The sequence below is a fragment of the Meles meles genome, chromosome 20, assembly GCF_922984935.1.
Source record: "Meles meles chromosome 20, mMelMel3.1 paternal haplotype, whole genome shotgun sequence".
In the NCBI taxonomy this organism is placed as follows: domain Eukaryota; kingdom Metazoa; phylum Chordata; class Mammalia; order Carnivora; family Mustelidae; genus Meles; species Meles meles.
This window is the reverse complement of record NC_060085.1, coordinates 46,095,876-46,108,922: the sequence shown is the minus strand read 5'-3', so window position 1 is coordinate 46,108,922 and position 13,047 is coordinate 46,095,876. Positions and strand designations below refer to the sequence as shown.

Below are 13,047 nucleotides of genomic sequence, written 5' to 3'. Positions count from 1 at the left end.
GTTTCTCCATTGGTACAATACAAATCACTGTGCGATGTGAATAAAAGAAAAGGAATGCATGACAGGGAGCCTTTCCCCGAATCTCTCTCTAATCTTAATACCCAAGGTTCTACCACCAAGTATGTCAATTCCCAATTCCAGCTTTGGTTTTATCAAGAACTTTCCAAGAGTCCCGTGCTTTTTAACTAGTTCCTGGGCTAGTTAAAACTAGTTAAAATACCTTTCTGCTATGCTCAACATCACTCTGCAAAAATACCACAAAACATAGCCTACGGACTGCTTTTGTCTGGCCTGCACTGTACTGCCTCGAATGTCGCGTACAGTAAAACAAAACAAGATATTACCAACTGCTTTTAATTGTGGCACCAAGGCTATTCACATTTCCTTTTCTAGCTCTTTGAAGTCATGCTAGCACTCTGGGATTAGGCCAATGAATCTTCTACAAATTCCTTGCTTCTTTTTCTCTAAATAAATCTAACTATAGGAACATGAACAAAAATGATTAACCATTCATAGTACTGTTGATAAAAAAAAAAAAAAAAAAGCCAACCAGGGCAAGCACAAAACAAAGCTGACTGGAGAGATGTTACAAACGTGGTTCTTCATGAGTTTTTGATGACACAACTACAAGGTCTTCAACCATTTCTGATTCACTCTGCCTGATTCCAAAGTTTAGTCAATTTTCTACAAGTGCCTTATTGCCACGGACTATTTATAAAACTCAGAGCAAGCCACTCTGGGGACAGAGATGCCTAGAGGGGCTGTGGGACGTCATCAGGGAAAGTGAGAACATAGTCAAATGATTTCCTGAGAAGAGACTGTTCTCACTAACAGCAGGATTAGGGGCCTCTGCAAAAAAGAAATTACCCACTTTGTATCCTTTTACTTCCGACTCATTATCTAGGGCCTTCACTTGATCCCAATTCAGGATAATTTTGGAGTCCGATGAATTCCATATGATGTTTCCGGGGGGTTGACTTGGTGCTATAAAAGAATTAAGATATACGAAGTCACAGATTATTAAGTCTCAATGGATTCTGAGGAATATATCCTTACTAGAATTCAAGAGTGGAGGCAATTTAATGGGCTATTGCACTAATATGTGTCTTCAAGGTCACTAAAATCTGACGAGATACAGCATTGCAAATGGAAAAAGATTCAGTTGATCGCCTAACATTTATATCTAAAAGAAGTAGCCCTTCCCAGTGAGGAAAAAAACATTTATCTTTCTGTCCTCTGGAGCAATGAATTTTGCATGGTATTCGGAAAGGTTCAGTTAAAATGCTAAGGTAAATTTGAATCCACATAATGATACCAATTAGTATGCAAAATGATTACTGGGAGGTGGGGATGAGGAATGAACTGGGGATATGTCTGATGAATCCCTAAAATATTTCTGAGCAAGGATGTTCTTACGTGGCTTTCTGGTTGTCACATTGACCGTTGCGCTGGACGGGCCTGTCCCTGCAGTATTATATGCCTTGACAGCTAAATGATACAGTGCGCTGCTTTTTAAATTGGTGATTTTTGTTGATGTCTGATTTCCAATTGTTCGTATTTTTCTAGCATTTTCTTCCTTGTCATCATGTCTCCAGTATTTAACCTGAGAAAATAAAAGGGAAGACCTTGGAAATCATATCTTTGGGGATATTTTCAATGTCATCAGCTGATTTTTTAAAAAATGCAGATTCTTATGATGGAATTAATTTTTTATACCAACTCATACGTGGAACTTTCGGAGCCAAGGGCTTGGTATGCTCTGAGAACTTACCCGGAATAGGAAGGGCCCCCCTTTTTGTTCTTAGCTTCATAGTGGGAAGGAAAATTGGCACAACCATTATTGGCTATTTCTCACTTGTCCCCTACATTCATCTTGAGCCCAAGTGATTCTGTGTGTGTCAAAAGTCAAAGCTCATTTTGTCAACCCTCTTATAAATGCTTAGACCCACATGTATTTTGAAAAATACGTTCCTACGGTGTACCAGAAAAAGGGTGATCTCACAGTGGGATGTTAATGCTTCAACTAATGTCTACTAGAAGCCATTGTTCTCTGAAACAAATTCCTCTAAATGGGAATCTGAGTCTTTTTCTCAATACAATGTGTCTTGAAGTTGCCAGACCCGATGCACGTATCTCTTACTTACCTCATAGCCTTGTATCCGCCCTCTATTCTTTTCCATGGGGGAGGCCCAGAAAACTTCAATGTCTGTGGCAGACAGACTTCTGGCAAAGATGCTGGCTGGTGGTTTGGTGGGTTCTACAGATGAACGTGGAAAAAGTAATTACTCTATCAGTCTCCTTCGGATAGGCTTCTAGATACTGGGATTATAAGGAGCAAATAACTCATGGGTGTATAACAGCCCTTAGTGATTAGGACCCTAACCATCATTTTACAGAGGAGCCATGATTAATAGCTGGAATGGAGTGGAAACAAAGATGATAAAGACAAAAGCCTTTGGCTTCTAAATTTGAGGGTAGATGGAAGAGAAATAATCCAGGACTGCTTAAATTTAAGCACCAAGTTTTCATAGCTAGCAATTCCTTTAACACACATTCTTGTTAATTAGCATTTGCCGTAGGCGAGAGTCCTGGTCACTGGATTATGAAAATAAGAGGATTAGAAGAAAGGAAAGCCAACTGACTTGAGTAAGAGTCGGGAGAGCTGGGTGACAGTTCAGTCCTAAAATCAGTAACATCACATAGCTGAACATGTATCCCTTATAGAGGCAGCATAAATCATACCTTCTTCTGCAGAATACACTACTGTGGTGGGACTGAACGGGCCTTCTCCTTTATTGTTGAAGACACCCACTTTAACCTCAAAGGGAGAGAAGGGGCGCACGCTCTCATTCCTGAACACGTATCTGGAGGCATCGGCTGACGCCAGCACTGTCAGCATCCAGATCATTTTGCCGTAGGGCCGGAAGGCCACCACATAGCCAAAGCCTCTGCCATTCTGTAATTCCTCGGGGACCGTCTGGGAAAGAAGGGAGGTAGTCTTCAGAAATCACAGCAGTTTGATTCAAATGCTAAGATTGTTTCATTTCACCCTACCTTCCAACGTTCTTATAGACATTTTTCCCACATATCTTACTTCGGATTTTGTCAGGAGACAGGTTTGGGGCTTGCCATCCATTTATCTTAGCTATGCACGAGGTACTGAAATAAGGTTAAACGAACCCCAGGGAGAACCTGCAGTGGAGAGCCTGCTTGTTGATGGGGGAGACCCAGCTCTGAAATTCTTAGAAATGACTAGGAAATTCAGTGGATAGTTGATCTAGAAACCAACAGTGCAACATGTACCATCCAATACGAATCTTCCTCCAGGGGCAAACAGACAAAAGATCGCATTGCAGATCTCATCTTGGTGCAGGCAAGATCTTCCCCCTCAGAACTGAGGAGCTAAGCTGAAGGGGGTGAGAAATTTCCTTCACTGCTGGGGCTTTAATTAAATGAAAGATTTTAACTTCAGGGACTGTTGTCTAGAATCTTTCAAAAACATTAAGTACACTTCAAAAAACTTCAATCTCCTCTCTCAAACTAAATTTTTAATAAATTGGTAACTAACCTACCTCAAGTTGTTTTAAAAATACCTTACAGAAGAGGGCTCCAGAAGCAAAGCCAATGGCCAGGAAATCATGCTGGCACACCCAATCTATTGCTGGCAGAGGTTTTAAGTCAATTGCCTATGTCTCAATTCACGAAGAAAGGAAAAGTGGTATTCTTTGGACCAGCCTTCATGGATATATATACACACACACATATACATATATATATATTTTTTTTTCTTGTGTTGTCTTTCATTTCATGATGTTTTTTCTGTGATGCATCCAATTAAAACTTAATTCAACAATTAATGGGCAAACACCATCTTTTCCTGCTACTCATTAGCTAGGTGAGAGGCAGTGTTTGCACTCCACTGAGTTTTGGCTCTTAAATACACAGGAGAAAACTTCTCAGAGTTTTTTTTTAACACAGAGGAAAAAAATAAAATAGCCTAGACTACTGAGTGTTCCTTTTGTTCCATGATTCATTTACCTCCCAGGTTATAACCAGCTCAGATTTGCTGCCTCCACCACCACTGACGTTAGCTGGGGTGACTTCGGGGACTGTGCAGGAAACAAAAAACAAGTCATGTCAGGTGGTAAAAGCAAATGAGGGGCAGGAAGGTCACCTGGCTGAAGTGACTCACTTTAAGCAAATACGTTGATAAACATGTATCTTTGTCTTTTGAGATCAGGACCAGTGTGCTTAAGCCACCCAAAGCGTCGGCTTAAAGAAGTGAAACGTACCAAGGAAATTGCTATTGGTTACCCGTTTCCCATTCAACAAGGTACACAAGGTATGTGACAAGTCTGACCAGCTGAGTTCGGCTGCATCCCTAGAGGCCGAGGTTTAGTGCTTTGAAAGGACTGAGGTTCTGGTTCTAATGCTTAGAGAGGCATTTATTAATGATGCGGTGGTACACAAAAGACAGACAATACACACTCTGCCCGTGCAGAGCTTACAATCTTGTTGGAGGGAGAGAGCACATGCAGAGCAATTACAGAGGGATGTCGACAATAAACAACAATACGGTGCAGACAGAATGAAGTGCAGTGACGTTCTGAAGTAGCAGGCTGCTCAGAGTAAGGGTGGGCTAATGGCTTCTCGGAGGAAGGTGAGTTTTGAGCTGGGTGCTGAAGGAAGTGGTGGACATAGGTTGACCCCTGGCTCACTGTGCTTAACCTCTTTGATCCCCAGTTTTCTCTGTAAAAGAGGGGGAATTATGCTAGCTTCTTCCTCAGGACTGCTGAGAGCAATCAATTCAATGACAGTTTTGGAGGGGGAAAAGAGAGCATGGGGATTAGCTAGTTACCACCATATAAATGAAAGATTCCAGAAAGAATTTAGAAATTGGTGACTGGGTGTGTTCCCTCAATGAAAGCCAATAAAATAGATCTAGATGGATTTCTGCCCAAAGAGTAGGGTCAGAGTTCCCATTTGCTTAGGAACCTTCAACATACACTTGACCTTGTAACAGGTGGGGACTCTGCAAAGACCCACACATAGGCCGCCCACTTGACAAGAGAGAAGGAAATATACAACTGACGCAAGTGCCTGTTATTCTCGCCCTGTGCTCCTTCAGGCTGTGGGCACGGAGGGTCTCATACTGAACTGTTGCCTGGGCTTGTGTGAATTAGCAGGATGTCTGAATCTTAGCTTCTGGGAAAGGTCAGTAAGAAAATCTTACTGAATACTTCTAAGGAGTTTATTCTTTGCAACTCATGATTTCTGTGTGTTGATTTTATTCAAAATGTGGGGCATGTGTTAAAAAATAATTCCTGGTTGAAGAATCTTGGTGAAAATGAACCAACGAAGAAAGAGTTGGCATCAGAAGAACTAAGCACAGGGTGTCTCCCCCTGTACAAGGAGACCCAGTGGAGAGTAAGAACTTAACTCTTGACTGAGACTCAGTAAGCTGAGCAAGTCCTCACCTGGTTTCTGATCATTGTAATCATTCAAGGGAAGGGGTTGCTAATATAGAGCCTCGTTAGGGCTGAAGAGCAGGAAGAATTCAAAGCCTTTTCCTAAGAGATCATAGCTACTGGCACAGACTCTGTGTCGTGGCTGCTACTCACGAGCCTCTTCTGTCCTCCGCTTCTCTGAGGGCCGGCTGGGCTCCCCGATCCCAATCACATTGGCGGCAACGGTGCGGAATTCATACTCGACCCAAGGGTTCAAACCCACGACAGTCGCTGTGTATGTCTTCCCATCAATAAGTTCTGGGACTGAAAGACATCAAAAGGTGGGGATGTTTTACAGGATTCCATGTCAAGCAGAGAGGAGCTTCCATCCATCATCATTACCATTACTGTGTGCTGGGCATTGTAGTTGGTCTGAGATGAGTTGTACAACAGCTGTTAGAGGGAAGTAATTCCAGAACTCTCTTTTGCTAAACTAACAAATTCAAATCAGATACCAGCATATGACATTATGGTCTTTAAAGCCTCAAGGCACTTGACTGTAATCATTATTGCTATCACCTAATACATTTTCCAGCATTTACTGCACAGTGTTGTGTACACTGTTTACTCTTTACAGCTATTCTATGAATAAAATAAAATCACTGTCATCATTTTTGTAGATGAGGAAAAGGTGCCTTATAAAGATTAAGTTACTGACCCAAGATTGCACTGAATTTGCACCTTTGACTGTGTGGTCCAAGTTCTGTAACTTATTATAATAATGAAGTTAACAAAATTATGAATCTATAATACCACTGACAGGAACTGTACTAACACATCTTAAGAAAGAATCTGTAAACTTAAAAGGAAAGGCCATGAAGATCAGGGAGTCAGAGAGGCAGAATTTGATAATATTCACCCAGAAGTATTTGGAGAAGAGCTCCTTCCCAAGAGGACACGGCCCACTGTTTGATGCCATAAAGCAACAAGCAATGGACATTGCCTCCAGGCTCACTGAACAACTGTTTGAGTTTTAAATGGGTTATCATAAAGATTTCCCGCGTGAGGGGTGCCTGGCTGGCTCAGTCGGTACACCATGCAACTTTTGATTTTGGGGTTGTAAGATCAAGCCCCACATTGGGTGTAGAGCTTACTAAAATAAATAAATAAATAAATAGATAAACAAAATAAAAAATATAAAAAAATAGAGATTTCCCATGTGGCTGAGAAGATTTAAAGGGAGGTCCCCTGTGACAAAGCTGAGGCCATCACCCTGGTGACTAGGGTTCAGTGGCTGCCAGGCTCCTTAGGCCACACTAACACAGTCCAAGCCTTCAAAGGTAAAGAGTATGGGCTTTGGAGTCAGACCATCTGGATTCTAAACTTGAATCCATACTTAGTACCCCAATAACCTTGGGCAAGTCTCTTAACCTTTCCAGTGCTTTGGTTTCCCTACCATAAAATGAGGCTAATAACAATATCTATTCACACCACTGTTGAGAAAATTAAAAAAAAAAAAAAAAAAGCATTTAGCAAAGCATAGAGCACACAGCAAGGGCTCAGGAAATTGTAGTTTGTTTTTTTTTAAACCATCATTATCAGCAGCATCTTTTTTTTTTAATATTTTATTTATTTATTTGACAGAGATCACAGGTAGGCAGAGAGGCAGGCAGAGAGAAGGGAAGGGAAGCAGGCTCCCCGCTGAGTAGAGAGCCTGGTGCGGGGCTCAATCCCAGGACCCTGGGATCACAACCTGAGCCGAAGGCAGAGGCTTTAACCTACTGAGCCACCCAGGCACCCCAATCAGCAGCATCTTTATCCTCTTCCTTTTCTTCATTATATTTCTGTAGTACTTCTTGTTCTTAAAATGTTTCACAATTGTTTCTCTTTTGGTTCATCATGCCCATTTCAGAAGATGCAGTTGTCTAGAGATCTTCTGAGTAGCAGAGTCAGGGCTAGCATGATTCCCTAACTTCCAGATTTTTTCTGTCTTTCCTTCCTAAGCACAAATGTGACTCAGAAGAAAGAGATTGAGCTTCAAACTATTTCTGAGGTTGGACCAGCTGATGTAAAAAAAACAAAAACAAACAAAAACAAAAACAAAAACCAACAAACAAGGTTGTTAAAATCAATATGATTCATCTGAATTGCACAGAACTAATCCTATCACCCCATGTACTTCTATCTCAAATATCAAGATGACACAGCCAACCCTTGAGGATCAGAGGAGTGTGTATCTTGCTGGCAATAACTACTTATTTGTCCATTCTTCCTCAAATGAAACCTACATAAAATAACAAGAGTCAGTTTGGAGGGGCAGGGATGGTATGGCAACTCACATGGCTTTTAATATAACAGAATCTCATGATTCTTCATGTCCAAATTTAGCCATCTTAAAAAAAAATAGATAGGAAGTCAAGAGGCTCTAGGCGGTCCTATATATAGCCATATATAAAGGCTAGGCTCTAGGCTAGCCTTTATATATGGCTCTCAAGAAACCAGTTACTTTACATAGACTATGTAGACTAGCATAATCCACAGCTTCTCAAAGTGTATCATCAGTAACACACAGATAATTTTAGGTATGCAGATTGAATTTTTTTGTTGTTGTTACAAATAAAGTATTTTAATATGTATGTTAAGGAAAACTATGACCAACATACAGACCTAGCATTTCATAGACATTATTGCTTAGGACAAGTTAAAAAAAAAAAAACAAGCAAACAAATGTGAATTGATATAAAGAAAAATATTAAAGAAATGATAGTACCATTGACTGAGGTTTAGGAAACACTGCCACAATGTATCATTCATAGTTGTGTCTTAATCGGAACCTAGATGGCCCTTGGCTTCTGTCACAGTGCTCTGTCCATTATGCTGAGTTTCAGAAGCCTCTGTGAGACACGAGCACCAGGCATCCAATATGGTACCTGTATTGACTGCTTGCCAGCCCACGGAGAATGGAGTCCTGGCTTGAATGACATACATGGTGATGGGGCTGCGGTTGTCAGGTCCGGGTCTCCAGGACAGCTGAGCGGTGGTATCTGTAATTTCATCTATGGTCACGGCCTCTGGGGGTCCTGGGGGACCTGTGAAAGAGCAAGACCCTCAGAGGTGGAGGAGTACGTTCACGTGTCCAAGCGAGTGATTGTGTAACTGAGTGCAGTGCTGATCCAATCAACCATTTATTCACCCACTCACAGATTCATCACTTGTCAATTCCTTTTTGAATGCCGACAAGGTGCCCAACATTCTTCTAGGCTCTGAAACTACAGAGATGGAAAAGACAGGGACTCTTCTTTCGGGGGGGGTCACTATATAATCAGAAAAAAATAACAGGTCAGCAAAGAATTAAAATAGAATACTGGTTCCAAATGGTAGGAGAGAATAGTGAGATACCACAAAAGCTCAAGTTCATTAATTCATCTATCATATGTTTACAGGCTTCTGATATGGGTCAGGCAGCATTATCTGTGGATAGAATAGTGATAAATGAAGATGACAGTCTTTTGGAAATGGTCATTGCTAGGACTGACCATGTGGATTTGAGCAGAACTGGCTTTGGGATTTCAATGGTCATAATGCTGCTCCATACATTTCTACTGTGCTGTAATTACTGACCCCAGCCCTGCCCCATGTCATATGTGAACACACACTTGTATACAAGGGAATGTCTGTGAAAGTGGCCGATGCTCAAGAGTCACAAGATTATATCTTCTTCAGTACAACTTCAGACCTGGGCTGGAGTCGAAAGACCCTCACTCGCAGCTTCTGTAAATCATACCTGTTATTTTTCTACTTATCTTCTTGCTGTTCACTGTTTCTCCCCATGTATTTAAACCATTGAAATGAGAGGAAATCAGTTCTAAATGAAGGCTTGGAAATCACAGATAAACAGAGGATGGAAAGCGATAGGCAAACAAACACAAAATTGCAACCCAAGCAAAGCCCCAGAGGTGTCTTAGATTCTAACAGGAAAAGTTCTCACCAGGCAATTCAAGGCATTGGTAGCAAGACACAACTGACTGCCTCAGGAGAGAGGGTGATCATGAGGGAGACATGATGACAGTCCTCATGTCCCTGAGACAGGAATAAGAAGCTATTCCTGTGAGGGCTTTGCTCAGCCACATATAGAGGTCAAGTGTACTGCCATGCACTACTGGGCCATGTGGCTGGGCAGGGAAGAAAGACGTCTAGCGGAGTGATGAAAAGTTAATTGTAATTTCCTGAAGTAAGACTTTCACTCCTTTACCCTTCATAGGATGCCCTAAATTTCTCTTTCCTTTTTAAAAAATCATTTTTATAGACCCACAGGTGAAACTAAATTTATCTTCTCCCTCCTACTCCTGCATGAAAGGTCTGGAAATCTGTACGCTGAAACTGATTAATTTTCCATGGTGACATTTCGGCATGCCAGTCTAATGCCACCTGGATAGAGCTGAGGCAAACTTTGGTCTTTGCAACCCTGATTAACTAGATAAAGTCCAGAACACCCCATCATCGTTTTTTTTCTCACTAGCTTGCTCATCCTAGATTCCCTCCACCAACCCCAATTTCAATGGATGCTCTTTTTTGATGGCCTTTAAAATCAAAGTACCATAAATAGAAAAGTGTTCCCCCTCCAAACTCCTCAATGAACTAAACAGACAGGGATTATTTGAGCCCACTTTGGGCAGCCGAGTAAAGGAAAATGAAGGGGTGGTATGAATTTGGTCACTGGCGGTAAGATGGTGCTTGCATAACTTTGTTTGCTCTGCTGCTCCTGCCACTGACCACACCGGTGGTCACGGAATGTTTGTCAACTTTGTGTTGGGGAAGTTGGGTCCCTCTTTCAAAATGAGAAGATGAGCCAATGTTTATCCTCTGAACAAAACGTTCACATGGTCAGGGCTCACAGATATTTTGGTCAAAGCAACAGAAGAGGGAACACTGGTATGAGACCAGAGCCTCAGCTTCTCTCTCATTGAAAAAGGGCTTTTCTACCCACCGGTAGCGGGCTACACACTGAATAAAGTAGATTTATCAGAGAACTAAGGGGGCTGGAGCCAAGACTCAAAGCTTTACCAGTTTCAGATACAAAAATCTCTTACAGGCAGTGAAATATATTTCTGCCTCCTCTCTGTAATATGCAGAAAAGCTGCAAGGGCAGAGCTGGAGGAAATAAAACGAAAGATTATGGTTTAAAATGGCATATTAATTTATCGGCCTTATTAACTGATTAGACTAGATTTTCTTTTAGACTGAGTTTGCAAATTCCTCTTGGTATTTAATGTTATTTTCTGTGAAATGAAGTATACAATATCATTTAAGAACTTCAAGTATTACTGATTTAAATATTTATTAGTCTAATTTATTGGTGTTTAAACTGCTGATCTGAACATTATCCTAATTAAATAGAGGATAAATTTTCGGCAATAGACTTCTTTTGTCCCCGGGGGAGAGCAGGGCAGCTCTCCTGTATTTTAAAATGGAAATAAACACGTTTCCATAATTATTCAATGGGTAGCTCAACCCAGGTTGAAAGTTTTTTGCTCTTACTTCACTCTTATCTGTAGCATTACCGAAAGGTTTTTGTAGGCGATTTAAAGAGGAAGGAAAGCAGACAGAGTTGGAAAAGCCATTTTTCTTTAACCTCTCTTGACAATGAGGTTAAGTCGGGACTCCCACACATCTCCCCCTCTCAGGTTCTGCCTGAGAGTAGGGCAACATGTCTCTTACTTCCAGTAATTCCTTGTTCTCCCTGAACTCAGATTTACCCTGCCTCCGTATCTGATTTCCCCTGGAGTTGTGATTCTTGCACTCCAGGTTCTGCTGGCCAAAGATTCCCAAACACCAATGCTTAGGGTTCAGAGGAAGGAGGTGCTAGCCAAGAGATTACTTGGATGTTCTGATTTGGTTTTAAACACTTAAGAAAAGCTCTGAGCATGCGTCAGTTTGATTCTTGTACATCCACTGGTTCCCAAAGATTTTAATTTCAATATAAAAATATTTGTTAAAGGGGCACCTGGGTGGCTCAGTGGGTTAAGCCTCTGCCTTCAGCTCAGGTCATGATCTCAGGGTCCTAGGATCAGGCCCCGCGTCGGGCTCTCTGCTTGGACGGAAGCCTCCTTACCCCTCTCTTTCTGCCTACTTGTGATCTCTCTCTCTCTGTGTCAAGTAAATAAATAAAATCTTCAAAAAAAATAAAAAAAATATATTTGTTAAGGCTCCATTTACTGTTCCTTTGTAAACTGGTACCATGGGCTCAATCAGGGCCCTTGGAGCCATTAGGTTGAAGTTAGGCCATGTTGGGAGGACTGAAGAAAACCTCACAAAGGTCAGTTTGCACATCAACTACCAGCTGATTTACTGCATCCCAGGCAGTTAGAAAGTGTTCCCTCTAAAGCCATATTTTAAGAACTGGATTGAACTACTAACTTTAGGGAAAAAAGGGAACTGGGAAAAACAGGTGATTTTCTGAAGCCACAGTTCTATCAGTGCCCTAAATCACTAATTTGGCTTAGCCGAGATGAAACATCAAAAGGCATGATTTGATCCTTCTTAAAACTATTTGCTTTTGTTAATCCAAAATTGTTCTAGAAGGTCCTATCAACTCCAACAGCCACACATCGGGGCACTTGGGGCACTCACAGGAGTTATTTTCAGTCCAGAGTAACCAGATTTGCTCTGCACTTTCTGGTGATCCCTCCCATGAGAAAGAGATACACAGAGGACTGTGGGCTGTTAGCCACTGTTTGCGATGTTCAGCTTCTATCTGACTTTCTTCCATAATTCTAAACCGGTGAGGTTTTTAGCAACCTGTGAAAGAGTAGATATCACACAAGCATTCCATGAACAGAAACCAACATTCCCATACCTCTCACAATCAGGTCAGCAGCAGCAGAGAGCTTGTCTACACTTGTTTGGACCATGCAGACGTATTTCCCAGCATGCTTCAGCTGGATGTTTCGGATCATCAAATCACCAGCTGAATCCTGCTGATAAAGTAGGGGAAAGTGGCTACAATTACTTTTTAATGAGCTCTAAATATCATTATCACATGAAGGACACTGTGACTAATGAATTTATTTTACACTGGCTGATGAAAACATTAGTGATGCAAGCCATGGCCTATTAAAAACATGTGAGCCTGTCTCGGAGATAAGAACCCCAACACCTTCAGAACACACCTTGGACAAGACCTTGGGGGTGTGTGGCTTCTCTGGGTCTCTGGAGCAGTTTGCCATCCGTGTCAGAAGCACTTAAACTTACTAAAGGTGGCTCTTGATCTCGTCCTGTGGATTTCTTCAGATATGCCCTCAACCTGCAGCCTTCACTGGCTTTCCCATACTCTGGAACTCTGTATTTGGAAAGGGGAGGCAAGCCCACATTTGGAGGCATCTGCATTTTACTGCACAGCTCTGTCTTACAGCCAGCATTTTGATAGTTCCCAGGTTTGAATTAAAAGAGTATGAGGACCACACTCTCCAAGGAAATCTAGCATCACCTAGTGTGGAAGACTGCTATAATTTGTTTTTGAAATGCCAAATGCAAGTTTGATTAGTAGATGAATAGGACTGATTACATCCCAGTATGGATTTCTGTGTGCCCTAGAAATATT

At 41.6% G+C, this 13,047-nt stretch overlaps 1 protein-coding gene across 3 annotated transcripts in view; it reads right to left on the bottom strand.

The window, feature by feature from the left end:
• The window catches only part of CNTN4 (contactin 4), a 961,173-nt gene that overhangs the window by 8,282 nt on the left and 939,844 nt on the right, over nt 1–13,047 (bottom strand). For all 3 annotated transcript variants that reach the window (XM_045992257.1, XM_045992258.1, XM_045992259.1), the window contains 8 exons: nt 12,304–12,424; nt 8,378–8,536; nt 5,622–5,771; nt 4,039–4,109; nt 2,743–2,977; nt 2,145–2,257; nt 1,417–1,603; nt 872–984 (listed from right to left, as the gene is read on the bottom strand). In XM_045992257.1, coding sequence (XP_045848213.1) covers nt 872–984; nt 1,417–1,603; nt 2,145–2,257; nt 2,743–2,977; nt 4,039–4,109; nt 5,622–5,771; nt 8,378–8,536; nt 12,304–12,424 — 1,149 coding nt within the window. The remainder of the gene's footprint in view (nt 1–871; nt 985–1,416; nt 1,604–2,144; nt 2,258–2,742; nt 2,978–4,038; nt 4,110–5,621; nt 5,772–8,377; nt 8,537–12,303; nt 12,425–13,047) is intronic.